This window comes from Mercenaria mercenaria, chromosome 8 (assembly GCF_021730395.1).
Source record: "Mercenaria mercenaria strain notata chromosome 8, MADL_Memer_1, whole genome shotgun sequence".
Classification (NCBI taxonomy): Eukaryota; Metazoa; Mollusca; class Bivalvia; order Venerida; family Veneridae; genus Mercenaria; species Mercenaria mercenaria.
This window is the reverse complement of record NC_069368.1, coordinates 11380253-11402111: the sequence shown is the minus strand read 5'-3', so window position 1 is coordinate 11402111 and position 21859 is coordinate 11380253. Positions and strand designations below refer to the sequence as shown.

Here is a 21859-nt window from a genome sequence, read left to right as displayed (position 1 = left end):
CCTAAAAAAACCTCCAGTTATTGAGTATACTGTCAATTTAATTTAAGGACTATAACTCTAGATAATCCTGATCCAGAAACTTTACCTAGATAGTGTAGTGATATATATCCTAAGATCAAAGAAAAATACTTAGGCGTTAAGTTATTAAATGGACATTGTCAATTTTTGCAATCTGGACAAATTCAAGCCCCATACATTTTGTAACTCTAGAAATAGGGGCCTGAGCTTGACCTGGATGTATGACAGTGTTACACCTTCTGTAAAGCCCTGGTTTATCTTCAAGAAAACCAGCATCATTAACTGAACACTAATTCTAATTGTTATTGTTTAAACAATTACATTTTTAAAACATTTCTCACAAAATATCTTCAAGAAAATATGCAAAGTAATCACAAAGGAAAAATGGAGATAATTTAGTACTGTAAAAGCAGAAATTTTTGCGAGGGTTTAATTATCGCTATATTCACGGGGTCCTACAGCTTGCAAAATTAATCCTCACATAAATATTCACCATTAGTATAATTCAAATTTAAGCAGGGTACGATTTTTACAAATTCGCGAATCTTAACCATTGCGAACATACTCAAAATTTCAAATTCGCGAAATTTTGACCCAATGAAAATATGTGCTTTTACAGTAAGTGCAGTAGTTTGAATGCAGACTATCAAAGTATACCATCTCATAATTTAAAACTGGGAAACTTGTTTTCATTCTGATACACATTAAATACATATTTCATAGATTCCAGATGACTTTGATTGTCTAAATGCCTTCATAAACTCATAGGAGTTACTTTATCTTTAATTAAATCTTGAAAATACATCAAGAAAATCCAACAGAAATGTTGGCATGTTTATACCTCTTTATTTGCTCAGTGATTTTTTATCATAAAAGAAACACTTTTTTGACAAATTAAGCCTTAGGGACTGGTCATCATATCTGGGGACAGAGAGTGAGACAAGAGGACTGAAAGAGAGGCCTGGGGACTACAATAATTATTGTCAGGCATGGGGACTAAGAGTGAGGCCTGTGAACTGAGAGAGACACTTGTTTGGGACTGAAAGTTTGGGACTGAGAGTGAGGCATGGGAACTGAGAATGTCTCGGGCCTGCTGGGCATTTAAAGTAAGGCCTGGGGACTGAGAGTGAGGCATAAGAAGGACTGACAGTGAGGAATAAGGACTTCACTTATAGTAAGGCCTAGGGAAGTGAGGCCTGAACTAGCACCCTGGGCCTGCAGGAAAATGAAAGTGATGTCTAGGGTCTGAGAGTGATGCTTACAATGGGACTGAAAGTAAGAACTATAATGCCATAAGAGTAAGGCCTGGGGAGCAAATTTCTGTTAAGAAAGGCCACACACTAAAAGCTTCCTGTGACACAAATAATACAACAATTATAGTTTACACAATAACATAAAGATATTTTAAACAGATATTTTATACATAATTAATTAAATCAGAGGTTCCTTATTTAAATAAGTCTTTGTATTCACCACTGGAAAATCATTTTGAACATTCTGCAAAGTTTTCTTTACTTGAAACAGAGTACAAAAAGTATTGTGGACATAATAAATACATTATAGAACAAATTGCGATTAGTATATCAAAGATCAGGGGCTTTTGTTTAGCTATGAGGAACTCTAAGAACAGACTATGATGCACAGTTTTTATTTCTACTTAACACATTTTTATGTTCCATAAAATTATCTCCATGGAAACCAAGTCTGTTGCTTCAATGATTAATTAAACAAAATGGTATCAAGCTGCTATCTATATATAATATCTATATAAAAATATATCATAAGTCAGTGTGATGCCATGTTTTATAGATTGGTTACAATTACTTCAGGCACATGTGTTCCAAAGCTGCCACTAAACACCCAATGCATTTTCATTGATCATATAATATATTACGTTTGGCAAGTGAGATTTACAGATTCTCCTAAGAATATGTACTTGCACCAGTTAAAGAAATATATGGAGAGCTCAATGTCAAAGTAGACTCTCACTGAGGTTTGAACCCACCAGTCTGCTGTCTAAGTAACTTATCAAGGTGTTCAAGTTCATATACAGTCTACACTGTCTAAGCGACACCCTGAATTAAAAGACTGACACTCTGTCTTTATTAACCATGTTTCATCCAGTCCCACGTAATCATCCTGCAAGAGTATGGTATTAAAATTATCAAATAATTTCAGTTATTCAGTTCTACCACAAGATTAATTGAGCTCTTTGTTTTATCTGCAGGTTTTATCCACTGGCATCAGATCAGAAAGAAAATGCCTCTGTACATGTTATACCCTACCCATAGGTATTATATAAGAACCATGGTCATGAACGGGAAAATGCACTAACACATTTCAATCGCGCATTTCTCACCTAAAACGTGTAGTTCGGTAAATTTGGCCTTTGACCCCAAGTGTGTCCTTGACCTTTGAGCTAGGGGTCAGGGTGTTGTGCATGACACATTGTCTCATTATGGGGAACATTTGTGCAGAGGAATATTAAAATCCCTCAATGGATGACAACGTTACAGACCTGACGCATAGAGGATACATTACAGTCAACTTTTCCTAAACCACTGGAATGAGGTGTTTAAAGACTGTCGATTGAAGATGGATGATGGATGATGGACTCTGCCTATATGAATAACTAATCCTGATTACAACTATTAACATAATTAACATTATAAAATCAAGCAAAATAATATTCTGTATGTCAAGCATCATTCTCTTAACAAGAGTACTGCAATGCGGAGCAATGTACGCCCAGAGTTATGACCTTTGACCCTTAAGTTTGAACTTGACTTTGAAGCAAGCCATCCGAAACATGCCCTCTGCATGTCATCTTGATGTGGTGAACATTTGTGCTAAGTTTCTTTAAAATCCTTCAAGCAGTTCAAGAGTTACAGAGCAGACATGAAACAAAGTCATATGACCTTTGACCCCTTTGTGTGACTTTGACCTTGAAGCAAGCCATCCAAAACATGCACTCTGCATGCTGTCTCGATGTGGTGAACATTTGTGTCAATTTTCTTCAAAATCTTTCCAGGATTTCAAGAGTTACAGAGCCGACATGAAATTACTTTGACCCCTAAGTGTGTCCTTGACCTTAAAGCAAGCCATCCGAAACATGTGCCCTGGTGCATGTCGTGGTGAACATTTGTGTCAAGTTCCTTTGAAATCCTTAAAGTGGTTCAAGAGTTACAGAATGGACACGAAACTGCTAACGGAAGGACGGACACCAGTGTCATAACATAATAAGTCCCTTTGAGTGTATAAATATATCAGCATTATGTATGTCATGAAATATTTATAGTCTGATCATTAATTAATTTGTATTATGATTTCACAGTAAACAAAATATAATACGTCATCTGTAGTTATTGAGGCCATTTCACATTATACACCTTTCCACAATAGAAACCAAACAGAAAACAAGAGCTGTCGGAGGACAGCAACGCTCGACTATTCAACAGCCTTGTCAATTGAATGAATACAAAAGTTGAAAAAGGGGCATAATTCTGTAAAATGCAAAGTAGAGGTATTGAACCTCTGTACTGCATGTCAAATCATGACAATGAACAAGTGTGTGAAGTTTCAATCCTTTCCAATTTGTGGATACTGAGATACCAGCTTACATACAAAAACTTAACAAAAAACTGCTAAGTCAAAGGGGCATAATTCTGTAAAAATGCCAAGTAGAGTTATGGGACCTTCACAGTGCATGTTAGATCATGACAGTGAACAAGTGTGTGAAGTTTCAATCCATTCCAATTTGTGGATACTGAGATATCAGATTACATACAAAAATTTAACCAAAAACTGCAAAGTCGAAAAAGGGGCATAATTTTGAAAAAAAAGAGAGTAGAGTTATGGGACTTGCTTAGTGCATGTCAGATCATGATAGTGAACAAGTAAGTGAAGTTTCAATCCATTCCCATTAGTAAGTACTGAGATACCAGCTTACATACAAAACCTTAACCAAAAATTTCTAAGTCGAAAAAGGGGCATAATTTTGTAAAAAAGCAAAATAGAGTTATGGAACCTGTGCAATGTAGATCAGTTCATCACAGTAAATAAGTGTGTGAAGTTTCAATCCATTCCCACAAGTGGTTACTGAGTTACCAGCTTACATACAAAACCTTAACCAAAAATTTCTAAGTCGAAAAAGGGGCATAATTTTGTAAAAAAGCAAAATAGAGTTATGGAACCTGTGCAGTGTAAGTCAGTTTGTCACAGTGAATAAGTGTGCGAAGTTTCAATCCATTCCCACAAGTGGTCTACGGATCATGGGGTCGTGAGTTGTCCTTGATGATTTGATAAAAGACATTGTGTCTGAAATCATTCATCATCCACCTTTGATTCATGTGGGGAAGTTGGCAGTTACTTGCGGAGAACAGGTCTGTACTGGTACAGAATCCAGGAACACATAACTGCATGGTTACGTAACTGAAATTCTGTTGAAAACGGTGTTAAACCTTAAGGAGAGCGGTGGTTTAGTGGATAAGGTGTCGGCTGCTCAATCCAGGGGTCATGGGTTTGAGCCCCACTGGGGTCTTGACCATGACTTCTCATATGACACCACTACTGGTTTTTCCAGGAAGCGGACTCAAGAGCGGTTCTGATAAGCTTGAAGCTTTCATCACAATCGAGCTAAACAAATTAGTATAAACTAAACTAAACAAAAAAAAAAATCATATACATGTTACTTCTGTTGAGGATAGTAATCCAGGAATAATATTGAGCAGTGCTCAGGAAGGTTTACTGTTTGAATACTGTTTTAGTTGTGTCTGAAGCCGAATTCATGAGTAAAAATATGAAGAAGTATAGCATAAAAGATAGAAACTCATGAAATTACCAGAATGTGGGTGCACTAATGATATTTCATTCCTTTGATATTAATAATACAATGGTGCGGATGTTACCTTTAGGGAATGAAATGGCTAAATGTGGTTCATAACACAGAGATGAATTTGGAGTGTTCAGGAATTGTCTGAGGATCTTTGATGATCTTTGAACTTATTTCCTGCAAATCAACAAACTTGTGAAAAAAATGTGACCTTTTTAACTTTTTCGGACCATACTTGGTAATGAAACTAGTATTTCAATTCTTGCATTTGGGTTTGTAAATATTATTGTTTTGTTATATATGTGAAAAGACAAATTTATCATAATGCATTCTAAATTTTTAGCTCCCCCAATTGATCTAAGTGGGCGGGTACATGTGTATGAACAAGTATAATGACCAAATCAAATTCCACGGAACTCATTCTACAGATTCAGCCATGGCTGTTTGGCAGCATTTGCTTTTGGCAAGAAAACAAGAGGGCAATGATGGCCCTGAATCGCTCAACTGAGTGAACAGCCACAAGGGAAATATATGTGAAATATTAGAGTGTTTACTAGGCTTTCCTATTAACTGACCTAATTTTTAAACCCAGATGACCCAGTAATAAACTCATCCAGATTTTACTGATGGTAACATTCTGGCCAAGTTTCATTAAGATTAGGCCAAAACTGTGAACTCTAGAGTGTTAAAATCCAAATTGTTTACCAGGCAAAATGCACAATGACAAATGACGACAATAGCTCACCTTTAACACTTTGTGCTCATGTGAGCTAAAAATACCACACTTGCGTCAGTAGTAACCTATCTGTCACTGTGATCGTGTATGGCAGAACTGCTTTTGGATTAATATTAACACTTAAAACAAGGATGGATACCATTCTCCACATGAAACATATTTTTGAAAACATACTTCTATATTCCTACATTTTGTTTAACTGTAAATAAAAGCAAATTGTTGTAGTTGTTGTTTCTCTCCGTTGCTGTGAAAAAATCATAAGTTATCAAAATATATCAATCATCTTCCGCAACAAAACAGTTTAAAAAGTTTATATTTCCTTATATGGAAACAATACAAAATGTACTGCACTCAAGTCTGCATTGATGAGTGCATGCGTAAACACACACTTAACTTCCGCTGCAAATCAGCGAGTTCATCTTTTAAAATTTGCAATACAATGCTTAGTCAGAATGATTTTGAGGATTTTTTCATTTAAATTGGTTATATTATAGAAAGACACATCTATTTCCTTTTTAAACCATGAAATTGATATTAAATCAATAAATATTTTAATTTAAAGACGTATCAGGAGAGGTGCCGGTGTGCGAGTAATGGTCAGTTTCACTGGCTGGAACCAAAAGTCTTCTACTTGCTAATCTCACTATTTGGTTTAATCTAACCTTCAAGTCACTGTCTTATTAAGCAACTCATGTCTGGCATAATTATAACAGTCTCATTGATTATTATATCTATAAATATTTATTAAAGAAGTCATCAATTAATTGTTTTCAACTTAATTATCCCCATTAACGGCAGTTAAAGATTAGGCTGATTGATGCGCCGGGTTGAAATGTCGTTGTCTTCCGCCTTGCGTTTTATATTAGCCTGTACCGGAAGTGTATTTATAGATAATGATGGTGTTGTGAGGGTTTCTTCGTAATTCTCTGTATCTGACATTTATGATATACTATGCCGCGGGATTCCTTCTTGAAAGGTATCGTCGATGCCTATATCGATGGATCCAATACTTGGATGCTTGGAGGTAAGATTTTAAATCTTTGATAACCTCCCACACCGTGTTTTATGTTCTGGTCGCCTAACCCGCGAAGGTTGGATCCCAAGCGGGATATGAGTTCCACTAGAGTAAAATACTAAGAGTAAGATAAGATAGTGAAACTAACAACCAACACAGATTAAAATTTACAGATTTATTGAAATGACCGACGTTTCGTCTCTTCACGAGTCTTCATCAGGGTGAACAAATAACAGAAACAAATCTACTAAGGTACAAAAATTCCAGAGCAAATGTCACATGATGTATGTCTAAAAATAGAATTGTAAACATTGTCCTAGGGAGCAGTTGTTATTTAGTGTTAGTGAAAATTGTTATAGAAATCGCAGATGATAATTAACATGTAAGTTCTTTTCAAAATGCCATAGATTGAATAAATACTTATTTGAATGTCTAGTAATGTTTTTCTTTCATCTTGGCACACAGTGTCTATACTTGTATTGCTGGTGGATGGTGAGGGGTCTGTTGATCGGATGGGTGATTCTGCTACTGGAGACAGTAATATTGGTCTTCTCATTTTGTGTAGGATTTTTTAACTGATGTTGTTTTGGGTGTAGATTCTTCCTTCAGCCAAGATTATAATTTGGTATAATCCATAATTTAGTGATTTTTGGTAATTTGGCGCTTTTTAGATTAAATGCCAAATAGTGATGTTCTTCATGAGTAAACATGGCAACCAAATTATTTAAGAAGTTTGTTTTCGTTTTGTTACATACCGTGGGGGTGGTGGTGGTAGGTGGGGGCTTGGAGAGAGGGGGAGGTATCTGAGACTTTGCAAGATTTTCTTGGCTATAACTTGTGGGAGATGATGGATCTTTCAATGCAGGGACCTTTAAATATTTTGCTTTCTTGTGTTACGACTTTTAAGGATGTTTATATAGTACAGAAGAATTTTACTATAATTCATGCCCGTAAACAGTGCATCAGTACTCAATGGTAACCTTAGTTACCCATCCCTTAAAACCACATTTGTGGTATGTATAAAATCGCATTTCCTGACTGTGACATATCTTATCCAATTGTTACCAAATAAATACCATTATTTTATCAAGTGTTTCCATTTTTATAAAACTACTTAAACATTATCATAAGGAGTGTGTGTTCAAAGTGAAATAGCAGAAATGTGAAAATATGTTATCAAAGGGCACTTAAACTTGCGGTTATTTTGGGTAATTTAACATCATTTGTTACCCAATACTGATTTTGTAAATTGATCTCTTGTGCACTAAACCTATAAACCACAAATATATCAGTCACCTTCCACACAAAAAATACTTTATTGGGCCAGATTTCCAAATAAGGAAATATTCATCTTTGCTGCGCCTAGAGTGCATGTTAGGCTGTATTGATCAGTAATTGATAGAAATATTTGGATGGTGTAAACATCAATAGAATCAGAAATGCAATTCAATTCCTTTAGTTCAGCCAGTTCAAATATTATCATGATTATGCTTCATAAGAAGTGAATCATGAATAACTTGAAAATAACAGATAGAATAACTATTTTCTAGCAAAAAACAATATTCCTCTACCTGAAGATGATGTGATAAGAAAATAATATATTTTGCACTATGTCTATGTGTCAACCAGGTTTCATTAAAAAAAAAAAATCTCAAGTTATTGCAAGATCCACTTTTTTGTTATATCTAAACTAATCTAATGGATGGACATTTGGACAAAATAAAATTAATTAATGGTGTGCATATTCTTTGTTAATTGCCTGGCAAGGCAAGATCTCGACAGTATTCACTTTTTGTAATATCAATCAATGGTTGTTTGATATTATAGCAGATACATCTTTTGATGAGCAATAATTTAAAATATCAAAAGGGCCAGCACTATTTCGAATTTAACAAAAATTTCTGTACTTTGAAAGATGAGTCAACCATGCACCAATACATGTATCACTGGCATTTGTATACAGAGTGATTTTCGGTAATTCAAGGGTCATAATTCTGAATTGCCTGGGCAGATTTGGCTAGTTATCGAACTTAGCCAAACACATTTTGTTTAAGTTTTGTGAACATCGTATGAGAAATGTTCGACTTAGAGTGCAGACACGTGTTTATGGAGTGACACACAGACAGCAGTAAATCAACATATCTCCCACACCACTATGTGATACTTATTCAATTTGTGACACTCACTTTATATATACCCAGATTTTATAAAAATAAGAAAACTAAAATAATTTCAGTAACTGACTGAAGGCTTACTGCACTTCTGCGTAAGTTTATTAGAAAATATTTACCCTGCTAAATTTCTAAAATGGACTGGTCCATCATTCAATTTAAGCAGTACCACTTATTATTCAAAGGGGTGTTCACTGAAAATTTACTGACTGAATAGTGAACAGTGCAGACCATGTGCAGGCTAATCTTGGTCTGCACTGGTAGCAAAGGCAGAATCACTTGCCGATATTTCTTATTTTGACAAGTAGTGGTTCTCATTCAAGGATATTCTGGCACTTTGAAAAGTCTGCTTAGTTTTTTTTCTTGAATTCTTCTTAAACAGCTATATGCCCCTTCATTTTGACTTCTCTGCATGATAAATTCATAATTACAAGAACTACAAAACAAATTTTCACATAGCTGAGTAATTTCTTGATCCGGAAACTGCTGTAAGGTTTTTAAGCACAATTAAGAGGCTGTGAATGATAATGCATATTTATTTGTTTACATAATAAAGAGATCTGCATTTTGTATAACAAGCTATTTAGCTCTTGTTGATTTCTTCTGTTGTAAGTGGTTAAGAGTTTAGAGACACGATCAATACTGTCTGGAGATAAAGAAATTCAAATAGCTACTTACGGCTAAATCGAAAGTCTGACTATTTACCTTTTCTTTAAAAGTTTACTTAAGCAAAATGATTAATTTGTTTGTGTTTTTTTTTTTTTTATGAAATGCTAATATCAAGACATGTAATGCATATCAATAATTTCAAGTTAAATTCAGGCCACAGTGAGGCTGAGTGTGAAATCGTGAATATTTGTGGGGATTAATTTTCATACATTTTGTGTTTGAGTCAATCCGGAAAAATAAAACTGCCTTTCATTTTATGTCCAGAAAATGAAATCCTAAAATAGATATCCCCCAGGAATAACAATCTTGCCCTTAATCACGTAATTTCTTACCCAGAAAATTCAATGTTTACGAAGGATATCCATACTTACTTATTTTATTTTGTTGGGTTTAACGTAACACCAACACAATTATAGTTCATATGGCGACTTTCCAGCTTTGATGGTGGAGGAAGACCCCAGGTGCCCCTCCATGCAATATTTCATCACGAACGAGCACCTGGTTTGAACCACCAACCTAATTCCGTAAGTCAGCTGGATGGCTTCCTCGCATGAAGAATTCAATGCCCCAAATGAGGTTCAAACCCACATCGATGAGGGGTAAGTGATTTGAAGTCAGTGACCTTAAGCACTCGGCCACAGAGGCCCCTATCCATACTTAAAAATCACATTTAACTCTTGATTGATACAGAGTGCAGTAATATTTCAGTTACTGTGAAATCATGAATATTCGTGGGGGACTAATTTTCGTGGATTTCGTGGTTGAGTCAATCCACAAAATTTAATCCCAATGAACAAGTAAAATTCCCGTTCATTTTATGTTCTAAAGTTGAAATCCATGAATTCATATCCCCACGAAATTGCCGTTTTGACCAAAACCACGAAATTTCATGCCCGCGAAATTAAATGATTTTGCAGTATGTGTTACTTTTAATTATCGGTATAAACTTGTTTTACTTATATTTCTTTATTTACTTGTTAGACTTAAATGAGATAAAAAGCATTGCAGACAGGAAAATGAGTATTTTTCTCAGCACAAAGCTTTAAACATTTCACTAGCATGTACATTACATACACATTTACGTCCATGAAAAACCATTTGGGCAAAGTATTTGAGAAGAGTATTAAGAAATTGTGTAGCAGACATTTACTGTCCTGGAAAGCACTCATTTCCCTGTCTTCGACACTTATTTATCAAAATCTGTAAAGTAATACAGAAATAATAAGCAAAAATGTAACTACCACATGTGTTTGATACCAAAATACCACATGGGTTGGCCATTCTGAGAATGCAGCACTGTCATTGGTCAAATTCAAAATGTGCTCAGAACAATCAACTTGACCGGTCTCCAAACTCAGTATATAACGTCGGGTCCTGAAAGGGTACTTTTTGCTAAATTTCTGTTGGATAGACTGTACCGGTCCTGGAAGGGTACTTGCTAAATTTCTGTGTCCTGAAAGGGTACTTTGTGCTAAATTTCTGTTAGACAGACTGTACGGGTCCTGAAAGGGTACTTTGCGCTGAATTAATTTCTGTTGGACAGACTGTACAAGTCCTTTGTGCTAATTTTCAGTTGGACAGACTTTACAAGTCCTGGAAGGGTACTTTGTGCTAAATTTCTGTTGATTTCCATTGGACAGACTGGGTACTTTGTGCTTGATTTCTGTCATGTATACTATGGCTCCTGGAAGGGTACTTTATGCTAAATTTCTGTTGGATGTACTGTTTTGGTTCTGAAAGGGTACTTTGTGCTAAATTTTTGTTGGATAGACCGCATCTGTCCTGGAAGGGTACTTTGTGCTAAATTTTGTTGGACAGACTGTATAGGTCCACAAAAGGGCACTTTGTGCTAAATTTCTGTTGGATGTACTGTTTTGGTCCTGAAAAGGTACTTTTTGCTAAATTTCTGTTGGACAGACCTGAATATGGGTCCTGGATGGGTACTTTGTGCTAAATTTCTGTTGGACAGACTGTATGGGTCCTGGAAGGGTACTTTGTGCTAATTTTTGTTGGACAGACTGTATAGGTCCAGAAAGGGTACTTTGTGCTTGATTTCTGTCAGGTATACTATAATAATATGGCTCCTGGAAAAGCACTTTGTGCTAAATTTCTGTTAGATGAACTGTTTTGGTCCTGAAATGGTACTTTGTGCTAAATTTCTGTTGGACAGACTGTATGGGTCCTGGAAGGGTACTTTGTGCTAATTTTTGTTGGACAGACTGTACATTTCCTGGAAGGGTACGTTGTGCTAGATTTCTGTTGATTTCTGTTGGACAGACTGTATATGTCCCGAAAGGGTTCTTTGTGATAAATTTCTGTCAGGTATACTATATGGCTCCTGGATGGGTACTTTATGCTTAATTTCTGCTATATTATTACACTGGTTATTAAAAGCATGAATGAACATGTATTTTTTGGGATGCTGGGTATAAAAACACATTTACGATTTTTTTTTTAACCTTCTTTTTTGAGAAATTTGCATTTTCTGGCCGAGTTTAATTTCGACATTTTTATGAATTAAATATATAAATTATTGCAAACAGATCAAGAGCTGTCCGTAAGACAGCCAAGCTCGACTATTCGAAATATTGTCCCAGAAGCAGGAAAATATTACCCAAAAAGGTTAAATATCAAAAGAGTTTTAAGTTCAAAAGGCGGCATAATTTGACCAAAATGCATATCAGTTATGGGACTTGCTGCTTTCAACTAGTTTTATAACCCCGAAGGCACATGTGAAGTTTCAATTCAATATCTGCATTAGTTTTGGAGATAGACACTCGCATCTAAAACTTTAACCAAAATTTTCTAAGTCCAAAAGGGGGCATAATTTGCCCAAAATACATGCCAGAGTTATGGGACTTGGCCCAGTGAGGTTGGTAATTGATCTAGAAAAGAAAAACTAAGTTTCAAATCTATATGCCTTTTAGTAATAGCTGTATGTACTTGCACGCAAAACTTTAACCAGAATTTGCTAAGTCCAAAAGGGGGCATAATTTGGCCAAAATGAAGGTCAGAGTTATGGGACTTGCTGCTATCAACTAGTTTTATAATCCCGAAGACACATGTGAAGTTTCAAATCAATATCTGCATTAGTTTTGGAGTAACTTGCATGTAAAACTTTAACCAAAATTTTCTAAGTCCAAAAGGGGGCATAATTTGCTCAAAATACATGCCAGAGTTATGGGACTTGACCCAGTGAGGTTGGTAATTGATCTAGAAAAAGAAAAAATAAGTTTCAAATCTATATGCCTTTTAAAAATAGCTGTATGTACTTGCACGCAAAACTTTAACCAGAATTTGCTAAGTCCAAAAGGGGGCATAATTTGGCCAAAATGAAGGTCAGAGTTATAGAACTTGCTGCTATCAACTAGTTTTATAACCCTGAAGACACATGTGAAGTTTCAAATCAATATCTGCATTAGTTTTGGAGATAGTAACTTGCATGTAAAACTTTAACCAAAATTTTCTAAGTCCAAAAGGGGGCATAATTTGCTCAAAATACATGTCAGAGTTATGGGACTTGACCCAGTGAGGTTGGTAATTGATCTAGAAAAAGAAAAAATAAGTTTCAAATCTATATGCATTTTAGAAATAGCTGTATGTACTTGCACACAAAACTTTAACAGGAATTTTCTAAGTCCAAAAGGGGGCATAATTTGGCCAAAATGAAGGTCAGAGTTATGGGACTTGCTGCTATCAACTAGTTTTATAACCCCGAAGACACATGAAGTTTCAAATCAATATCTGCATTAGTTTTGGAGATAGTAACTTGCATGTAAAACTTTAACCAAAATTTTCTAAGTCCAAAAGGGGGCATAATTTGCTCAAAATACATGTCAGAGTTATGGGACTTGACCCAGAGAGGTTGGTAATTGACCTAGAAAAAGAAAAAGTAAGTTTCAAAGCTATATGCCTTTAATTGATGGCTGTATGTACTTGCATGCAAAAACTTAACCAAGGTGTGACGCCGACGCCGATGCCAGGGTGAGTAGAATAGCTAGACTATTCTTCAAATAGTCGAGCTAAAAATTCACAAGAGTATAAAGTGTACTTCTAACATTGTTACGTTTTCTACCGAACCAAATGTCTCCATTAAAATAAAATAATGTAAAGTGTCAACAGATAAATCTTGTTTATCTTTCATAAAACAACTTATCTTGTCATATATCACAAATCAATGACTGAAAAAAAAAATGACGTTATCTATGGATGAAGAAATCAGCCCAAAGATAACCCCCTTATTATACTTTTTCGTACAATTTATTACCAACAAGAAAATAAAACGACAATTAGGTGCAGTATCAAGTATCATTACCGCAATTTTAACAATATATTTGAGTACATAAGAGTAACAAAATATAGTTTTTTTCTTTGTCAAGTGTACTTTATACAACATGAAATGCATTCTGGGTATTAACAATGCGTTCATTATATTCTCGTTAAAATCTCAAGCGAAGAATGACTACACATTAAGCACTAAAGAAAGAGTGTACAATGGACCATTTAGTGCATTCAGAATGACTCATCGAAATTGTGATACAAATATGAATATTTAAGATCCCTTAAAAACATTGCTGGATTAATATATAATTGATCAGTATAAAATTTTTAACAAACTAGATGTGTGTTCATAGGATGCTGGTGCCTCCCACTTCTTGTCGCTGAACAGTCATAATTATGTTTAATAATTGCTGAAAATGAAAAACTAAGTTACCTTTCATTATTACCTTAGAGGTGTGAGCCATCAGGGGGGTGGGAATGGATATGAATACTGTAAGACATCACCAAGAAACACAACATAAAAGAAAATAACTTTTTCTTTCTGGGTAGGGGATGGAATGTAGTGAGTGAGTTGGGTTTTACGGCGAATCAACACAAAATGGTCATATATCGCCGAGAGAATGTAGAAGGGGTGGGATGAGGAATGTAGAAGGGGTGGGATGAGGAGTAAATCCCAAATAAAACCCTTGGAGCGTAACTTAGCACGGCATGATGATGATGCTGCTGCATTACTTTTTTATATATATACATGCAACACAAACTTTTAGACCTTTCATGCATAATTTGTGACTGTCAAGGGTCATAACTCTGGTCTGGCCGAGATATAATCCCAAACAAAAACCCTGGTATACATCTTCACATGCTGAGTAAAAATCCTTTAATGTTTGATGACTGTCAAATTTACTTTTCAGGTATGCACAACACTAATTCAGGCAGATAGCCATGGAAGAATGGATAGACAAATGACTGATAAGGGCAAATCTAACACCCAATTTTTTTTTGACAAAACAAGAAATGAAATAAATCAAAAGTTATGAAAGTGACAAAAGGATCATGAATACAATCTTTTATTAATGTTAGTGTAATTGCCATAAATTTGACAAAATTTATTGATTTTATGCATTCAATACTTCATTTATGTTCCTTTGACCATGTTGACATAAAATTCTTGAATACAATCTAAGTTCATCAAGTTCATCAATGTTCCACCATTATTTGCATGAATTTGACATAAAATTCTTGAATACAATCTAAGTTCATCAATGTTCCACCATTATTTGCATGAATTTGACATAAAATTCTTGAATACAATCTATCATTAATGTCCCTCTGTTATTTCCACTGTCAACATTTAATTTCTTGAGGTGCTACACAAGTCAAAATTAGCAATGAATTAACTACCATGTGTATAATTAGCTTAATAACAACGTAAACTAGAAAATGCTTTTGTAAAAAAGCGCATGTCTCCCCAAATGCAAAGTCCTATAGGCAAGAAGTTGATAGGGGTCAGGGTTAAAGTCAAAGAGACACTGATGGTTGGCTGCAATAGGGATCATCTACTTGGCATGTCCAGTCATCCCACTAAATTTCAACACTCTGGGCCTAGTGGTTCTCAAGTCACTGTTCAGGCTCCTGTGACCTTGACCTTTGATCAAGTGACCTCAAAATAAATAGGGGTCATCTACTCTGAATGTCCAATCATCCTATTAAGTTTCAACATTGTAGGTCAAGTGGTTCTCAAGTTATTTCCAAAAAATGATTTTACATGAACAGGCCACTGTGACCTTGACCTTTAATTGACTGACTCCAAAATCAATAGGGGTCATCTACTCTGCATGTTCAATCATCCTATGAAGTTTCAACATTCTGGGTCAAGTGGTTCTCAAGTTATTGATCGGAACTGGTTATCAATGTTCAGGCCCCTGTGACCTTGACCTTTAACGGAGTGACCCCAAAAACAATAGGGGTCATTTACTCTGTATGAACAATCATCCTAATGAAGTTTCAACATTCTGGGTTGAGAATTTCTCAAGTTATTGATTGGAAATGGTTTTCCATGTTCAGGCCCCTGTGGCCTTGACCTTTAATAGAGTGACCCCAAAATTGTTAGGGGTCATCAACTCTGCATGACCAATCATCCTATGAAGTTTCATCATTCTGGGTCAAGTCGTTCTCAAGTTACTGACCGGAAATGGTTTTCAATGTTCAGGCCCCTGTGACCTTGATCTTTAATGGAGTGACCCCAAAATCGTTAGGGGTCATCTACTGTGCATGTACAATCATCCTATGAAGTTTCAACATTCTGGGTGAAGTGGTTCTCCAGTTATTGATCGGAAATGGTTTTCCATGTTCAGGCCCCTGTGACCTTGACCTTTGACGGAGTGACCCCAAAATCAATAGGGGTCATCTACTCTTCATGATCAATCATCCTATGAAGTTTCAACATTCTGGGTCAAGTAGTTCTCCAGTTATTGATCGGAAATGGTTTCCCATGTTCAGGCCCCTGTGACCTTGACCTTTGATGGAGTGACCCCAAAATCAATAGGGGTCATCTACTGTTCATGATCAATCATCCTATGAAGTTTCAACATTCTGGGTCAAGTAGTTCTCCAGTTATTGATCGGAAATGGTTTTCAATGTTCAGGCCCCTGTGACCTTGACCTTTGACGGAGTGAACCCAAAATCATTAGGGGTCATCTTCTCTTCATGACCAATCATCCTATGAAGTTTCAACATTCTGGGTCAAGTGGTTCTCCAGGACAGGGCAAAAACAATATGTCTCCTGGGGGAGACATAATTACTACTTCAGCTACAGTAAATACTAGAAGTCAAAATTAGCTAGGGTATGTTTTTTTGTTTTTTTGTTTTTTTTTGTTGGATTTAACATCGCACCGACACATGATAGGTCTTATGGCGACTTAGCTAGGGTATGAATTAGCTTCAATGAGTATGACTAAGTATTAAGCTTAAAAACATATATTATTAGTAAAGCTACAAACAGTAATACTCTTCAGGTAGCAAAACATGTATTTAATGTTGAAGCTAAACTATGTACATGATGTATACTAGTACTTAAGTCACAATGTAAATGACTTATTAACCCTCAGCCTGCTTGCGGCATGTGCTTCTGCCTTTGCGACCAGTGCAGACCAAGATCAGCCTGCACATCCGTGCAGTCTGATCATGGTCTGCACTGTTCGCCATTCAGTCAGTATCTTTTTGGTAAGCACCCATTTTAACAGTCAATGGTACTGTCCAAATTGAAACATGGACAAGTTCATTATAGAAATTTAGCAGGGTAAGGGTTAAACTACATCCTGTATTACTAGATTATTATTAAAACTGAGTAATGAGACATATAATTTTTTCTGGCATTGTTTCAGTGGACAACTTAGACAAATTATTAAAGTATTAAAGCGTTTTGAAGAGGGGGTGGGACTAGGTTGGAAACAAGTTGAAAACAAGAGCACCGCCTTGCGGGTGCTGACGCTCATCTGATTTTTTTTTGTATAATAGAAATATTGTCCTACCCATGATTTTCTAAGTCTAAAAAGGGCCATCATTCTTGCAAAAAGCAGGACAGAGTTATGTTTCTTGATGTACAGTGTCCACTTATGATTGTGAAAAACTGTTGCAAGTTTTAAAGCAATAGCTTTGATAGTTTATGAGAAAAGTTGCCTTAAACATAATACTCAACCAAGAAAATGATTTTCTAAGTCCAAAAGGGGCAATAATTATTGCAAAAAGCAGGATGGAGTTATGTTGCTTGCTGTACAGGGTCAGCTTATGATGGTGAACAAGTGTTGCAAGTTTCAAAGCAATAGCTTTGATAGTTTAAGAGAAAAAGTTGACCTAAACATAAAACTTAACCAAGAAATCTGATATTTTCTAAGTCCAAAAGGGGCCATAAATCTTGCAAAAAGCAGGATGGAGTTATGTTTCTTGCTGTACAGGGTCAGCTTATGATGGTGAACAAGTGTTGCAAGTTTTAAAGCAATAGCTTTGATAGTTTAGGATAAAAGCTGACCTAAACATAAAACTTAACCAAGAAAACTGATTTTCTAAGTCCAAAAGGGGCAATAATTCTTGCAAAAAGCAAGATGGAGTTATGTTTCTTGATGTACAGGGTCTGCTTATGATGGTGAACAAGTATTCCAAGTTTCAAAGCAATAGCTTTGATAGTTTAGGAGAAAAGTTGACCTAAACATAAAACTTAACCAAGAAATCTGATATTTTCTAAGTACAAAAGGGGCCATAAATCTTGCAAAAAGCAAGATGGAGTTATGTTTCTTGCTATACAGGGTCAGCTTATGATGGTGAACAAGTCTTCCAAGTTTCAAAGCAATAGCTTTGATAGTTTAGGAGAAAAGCTGACCTAAACATAAAACTTAACCAGGCAACGCCGACGCAGACGCCGACGCCGACGCCGACGCCGACAACCGCTCAAGTGATGACAATAACTCATCATTTTTTTTCAAAAAATCAGATGAGCTAAAAAGGAATTTGGTGGTTGTAAAATTAGATGCTAGCCCAAATCATAAACTTGTGACTAATTTTTATATAGTCAGATATACTTTATATAAATAAATGAAAAAAGTATGCTAACAATTAGCATGTGTTTTTTTGTTGTTGATAGGTTGTATCATCAATTTCTGGCAGATCTCTACAGCTGATCTATTTCTGATAGTGCAAGATGATTGTAACGATTATATCTATTCTACATATCCAGATACAGAAATTTCTCACGGCTTTTTTCCTGGAATTTGAACTACTGCTTAGTACGTATGTACCCAGACTGCTTACTGCGGAAATCGTTAAAATTCATTTTTATAAACATACTGCTAAGCAGATCAAGCCCCCTGAAAGTGTTGAAAGGTTCATTCTGTGCATATTTACCACTTTCTCACAGACATCTTATCAAAAAACCATGTGAAAGATTATAAAACACCATTCATACAAACAGTTATATCACATAATAAGGAACCAAGCTACATTCTTATTCATTACTGCAGCGAAACTGGCTATGTAGGGAAAAGTTTAAGTTTTAAAGACACACCAAAACAACATCATGTCATATGGCAAGTTTCCAGTTTCGGACGGTAAAGGAACTCAGTGTCTCTGGGCATGATTTCAAGCATGGGCGGCTACCCGGGTAGATCCACCAACCTTGGATAGTATCCTCACATGAAATAGACCTAACCCTTATCATGCTAGACATGATTATTCTGCCTATGCGACCAGTGCAGATCATGATCAGCCTGCACATCTGTGCAGTCTGATCATGATTTGCTGCAATGTTCGCCATTCAGTCAGTTAATCGTACTCTCCGAATTGAAAGATGGGCATGTTCATCACAAGACTTACGTAAAATGTTTTTTTTGTTTTAACTACTTACCCTGGTAATTTTTCACATATAAGTCCACATGGATAGTTCCATCCTCGTACATATTTTTTCTCCTCGGGACATTTCTCATAACTAACACTGACACCTACAAATATTATATAAAGAGTTAATGAAATATTTTAGATATGAAAACTGTACAATGATCCTTCACTATGACATGCTGATATACTTCTTGTCTGCATGTGGTTTGCAGGTTCGAACCTATAAGGGCCTTCACTTATAGCCATAATATAGCTAAAATCTGCTGGTCTTTCCTTGGTGGTTGAGGGACGAGAATTTTTTTTAAAAAAAACTTTACTTTTCAAGAGGCATGCCTGTAAATTTATTAATAAAGTAAATATTTTCAGTCACAATTCTAGGCAGAGTTCACTTAAAAATTTAATGAAGTCTTTATAAATGTAAAAAGATAGGCTCCTTTTATAAATCTCTGGTCCATTAGTTTGTCCTACTGACCAGTCTATAGTTCAACACCACATTTTGCTGAATGCCCAACTTGAGGAAATATATGACTATTTACTTGTGGTCTATCATACAATAAAACACTTACTGAACGGTTTACCTGTCAAAAATCAAAATATATAACTGACCCTAGGTCCTTCAGACTTCAGGCAATAGTTCTGACTACAGGCCAGCCAGCAGTTCAACAACTGTATACTATCTTGTTATTATGGAATCAATGGGTACTCAATGATGACTTGTTTTCAAGTGATCATTATGCGATATTTTAGTTTTTTCTTTAGAAATGTACCAAACGGGAATACATATTCTGCAAAAACTTGTGGCAGAGATTGTAGTTCTTAACTGTAACCTGCATTTCCCCAAACTGATACTTATCTACATTCAAAGTTTTGTTGAAATCTCTTCAGTACTTTTACAGACATGCTCAGAAAAAGAGGAATGTCATTTTTATAAACTATTATGTTGATGACATGCTTGAATAAACTGATTAACCCTTAGCCTGCTCGTGGCAAGTGATTCTGCCTTTGCGACCAGTGCAGACCAAGATCAGCCTGCACATCCGTGCAGTCTGATCATGGTCTGCACGGTTCACCTTTCAGTCAGTATCTTTTTGGTAAGCACTCCTTTTAACAGTTAATGGTACTGTCCAAATTGAAAGATGGACAAGTTCATTATAGAAATTTAGCAGGGTAAGGGTTATAAATTTAAGAAAATAAATTATGGCTTACCATTTGTTGAGATATAAGAGTCGGTTTCTTTTGTCAGTATAACATCAACAAAATCTCTCGGTGATATCAAACCCATACAAGCACTAGCTGTGCAAGCCCTGTTCACACGGAGATCTGGCTGAAAAAAAAAAATTCATATAAAAATCAATTTCTGCAAGCCCCGTTCACAAGGAGATCTGGCTGAAAATAAAATTTCCATGCTTGAATTAAATCTAGTTAGTTATAACGGAGGTAGACTGAATTTAAGTACATCAAAATTTCCAACTTGAAATTTTAAGAAAAAAGGAAGGATAATTCATGAAATATTGGTGTAAGAGTTATTTGCCTTGTGTATATAATATGATGTGGATGAAGATGAGGGACAACCATTTTAAGTTTGAAGCAAATCCATCAAATAATAACAGAGATGAGTGGAAGTGCATCAAATCTTTAACCGAAGTGCGGACAGGGATGCCCGATGGTGATGCTGACTTGAGCCAGTAAGGTATGTCTCTACACACTTTGTAGTTGAATTAAAACCAATATATTTCATTTTACATTTCTCTGCTTTAACTAAAAGAGGAAATTTCTCGTCTCTACTCAAGATACATTAACAACATTTCTTGGCCACTATAATTAGTGATACTTCACTCCTATTTTAGGTCCTTTCATATTAGAGTTTGTATCAAAGTCTACTTTGAGAGTATTGATTTTGTCATTTTCTGAAATATCACTAGACTGAAGCTGACGGAAGCAATGCAGTATCTTAGAAACCTTTCAGTGATTGTAACATCTCAGTATTAAAGGGACTAACCCATACATTTTAGGTGAAAAATAATTTCTCTCAAAACTCCATAAAATGCGAGTACACTGAAAGTGACTATTGGTACAAACTTATTGGCATATATTTTAGCAAGATATTCTTATTTTATAAATAAACAAAAATATAGTGCAGAAGGACGAAACCCATGGCAACGGTTTTGAAATAATGCAGAAAATTTATATTCTTGCATTTTTACAAATATGTAACTTTTCACCCACTTTATTATTTTTCAGTGTCATATATATATTTTATGCCAAACTTGGGGGAAATGAACAATTTGAAAAATTTCACCCAAACTGTGGGCGAGTAGCTTTAAAATGTGTATATACTATGCCAATCCTTCTCTTAACAGATGAGATGGTAATGTGACAACTACAAACCCACACAAAAGCGTTAAGTTGCAAAATCACTTTTAACCATTCAAAGAATTTAATGGAAGCGAATGCAAAAACAGTATGAGCACCACTGATTATTGTAAGTACTTAAACAAGTATAGCCACAAAAATACAACATTATCTTGTACTTTGCTTTTTTTTAAGTTGAAGCCAGACAGCCAGGGATAAAACACTTACATATATGACTGTTTAACTTTTGCATAAACATAAACTTGCATTTAAAAGTGATAAAGGTACAAAAAGGCATGTGATAACAAAAATAAACATTTACAAAAAAGATATGTAGATGAAACACAACAATATGGTTTTATCCCTTGTCATATTTCAATATAAACATAGTGCATGGTAAT

The 21859-nt window shown here is 35.5% G+C and overlaps 1 protein-coding gene across 1 annotated transcript in view; it reads right to left on the bottom strand.

Moving 5' to 3' along the window:
* LOC123523051 (stAR-related lipid transfer protein 5-like) overlaps positions 1 to 21859 on the bottom strand; it is a 46722-nt gene that overhangs the window by 9077 nt on the left and 15786 nt on the right. The window contains exons 4-5 of the mRNA XM_045300649.2: positions 20313 to 20430; positions 19117 to 19210 (exon numbers count right to left, since the gene is read on the bottom strand). Of these exons, the coding sequence (XP_045156584.2) occupies positions 19117 to 19210; positions 20313 to 20430 (212 nt within the window). The remainder of the gene's footprint in view (positions 1 to 19116; positions 19211 to 20312; positions 20431 to 21859) is intronic.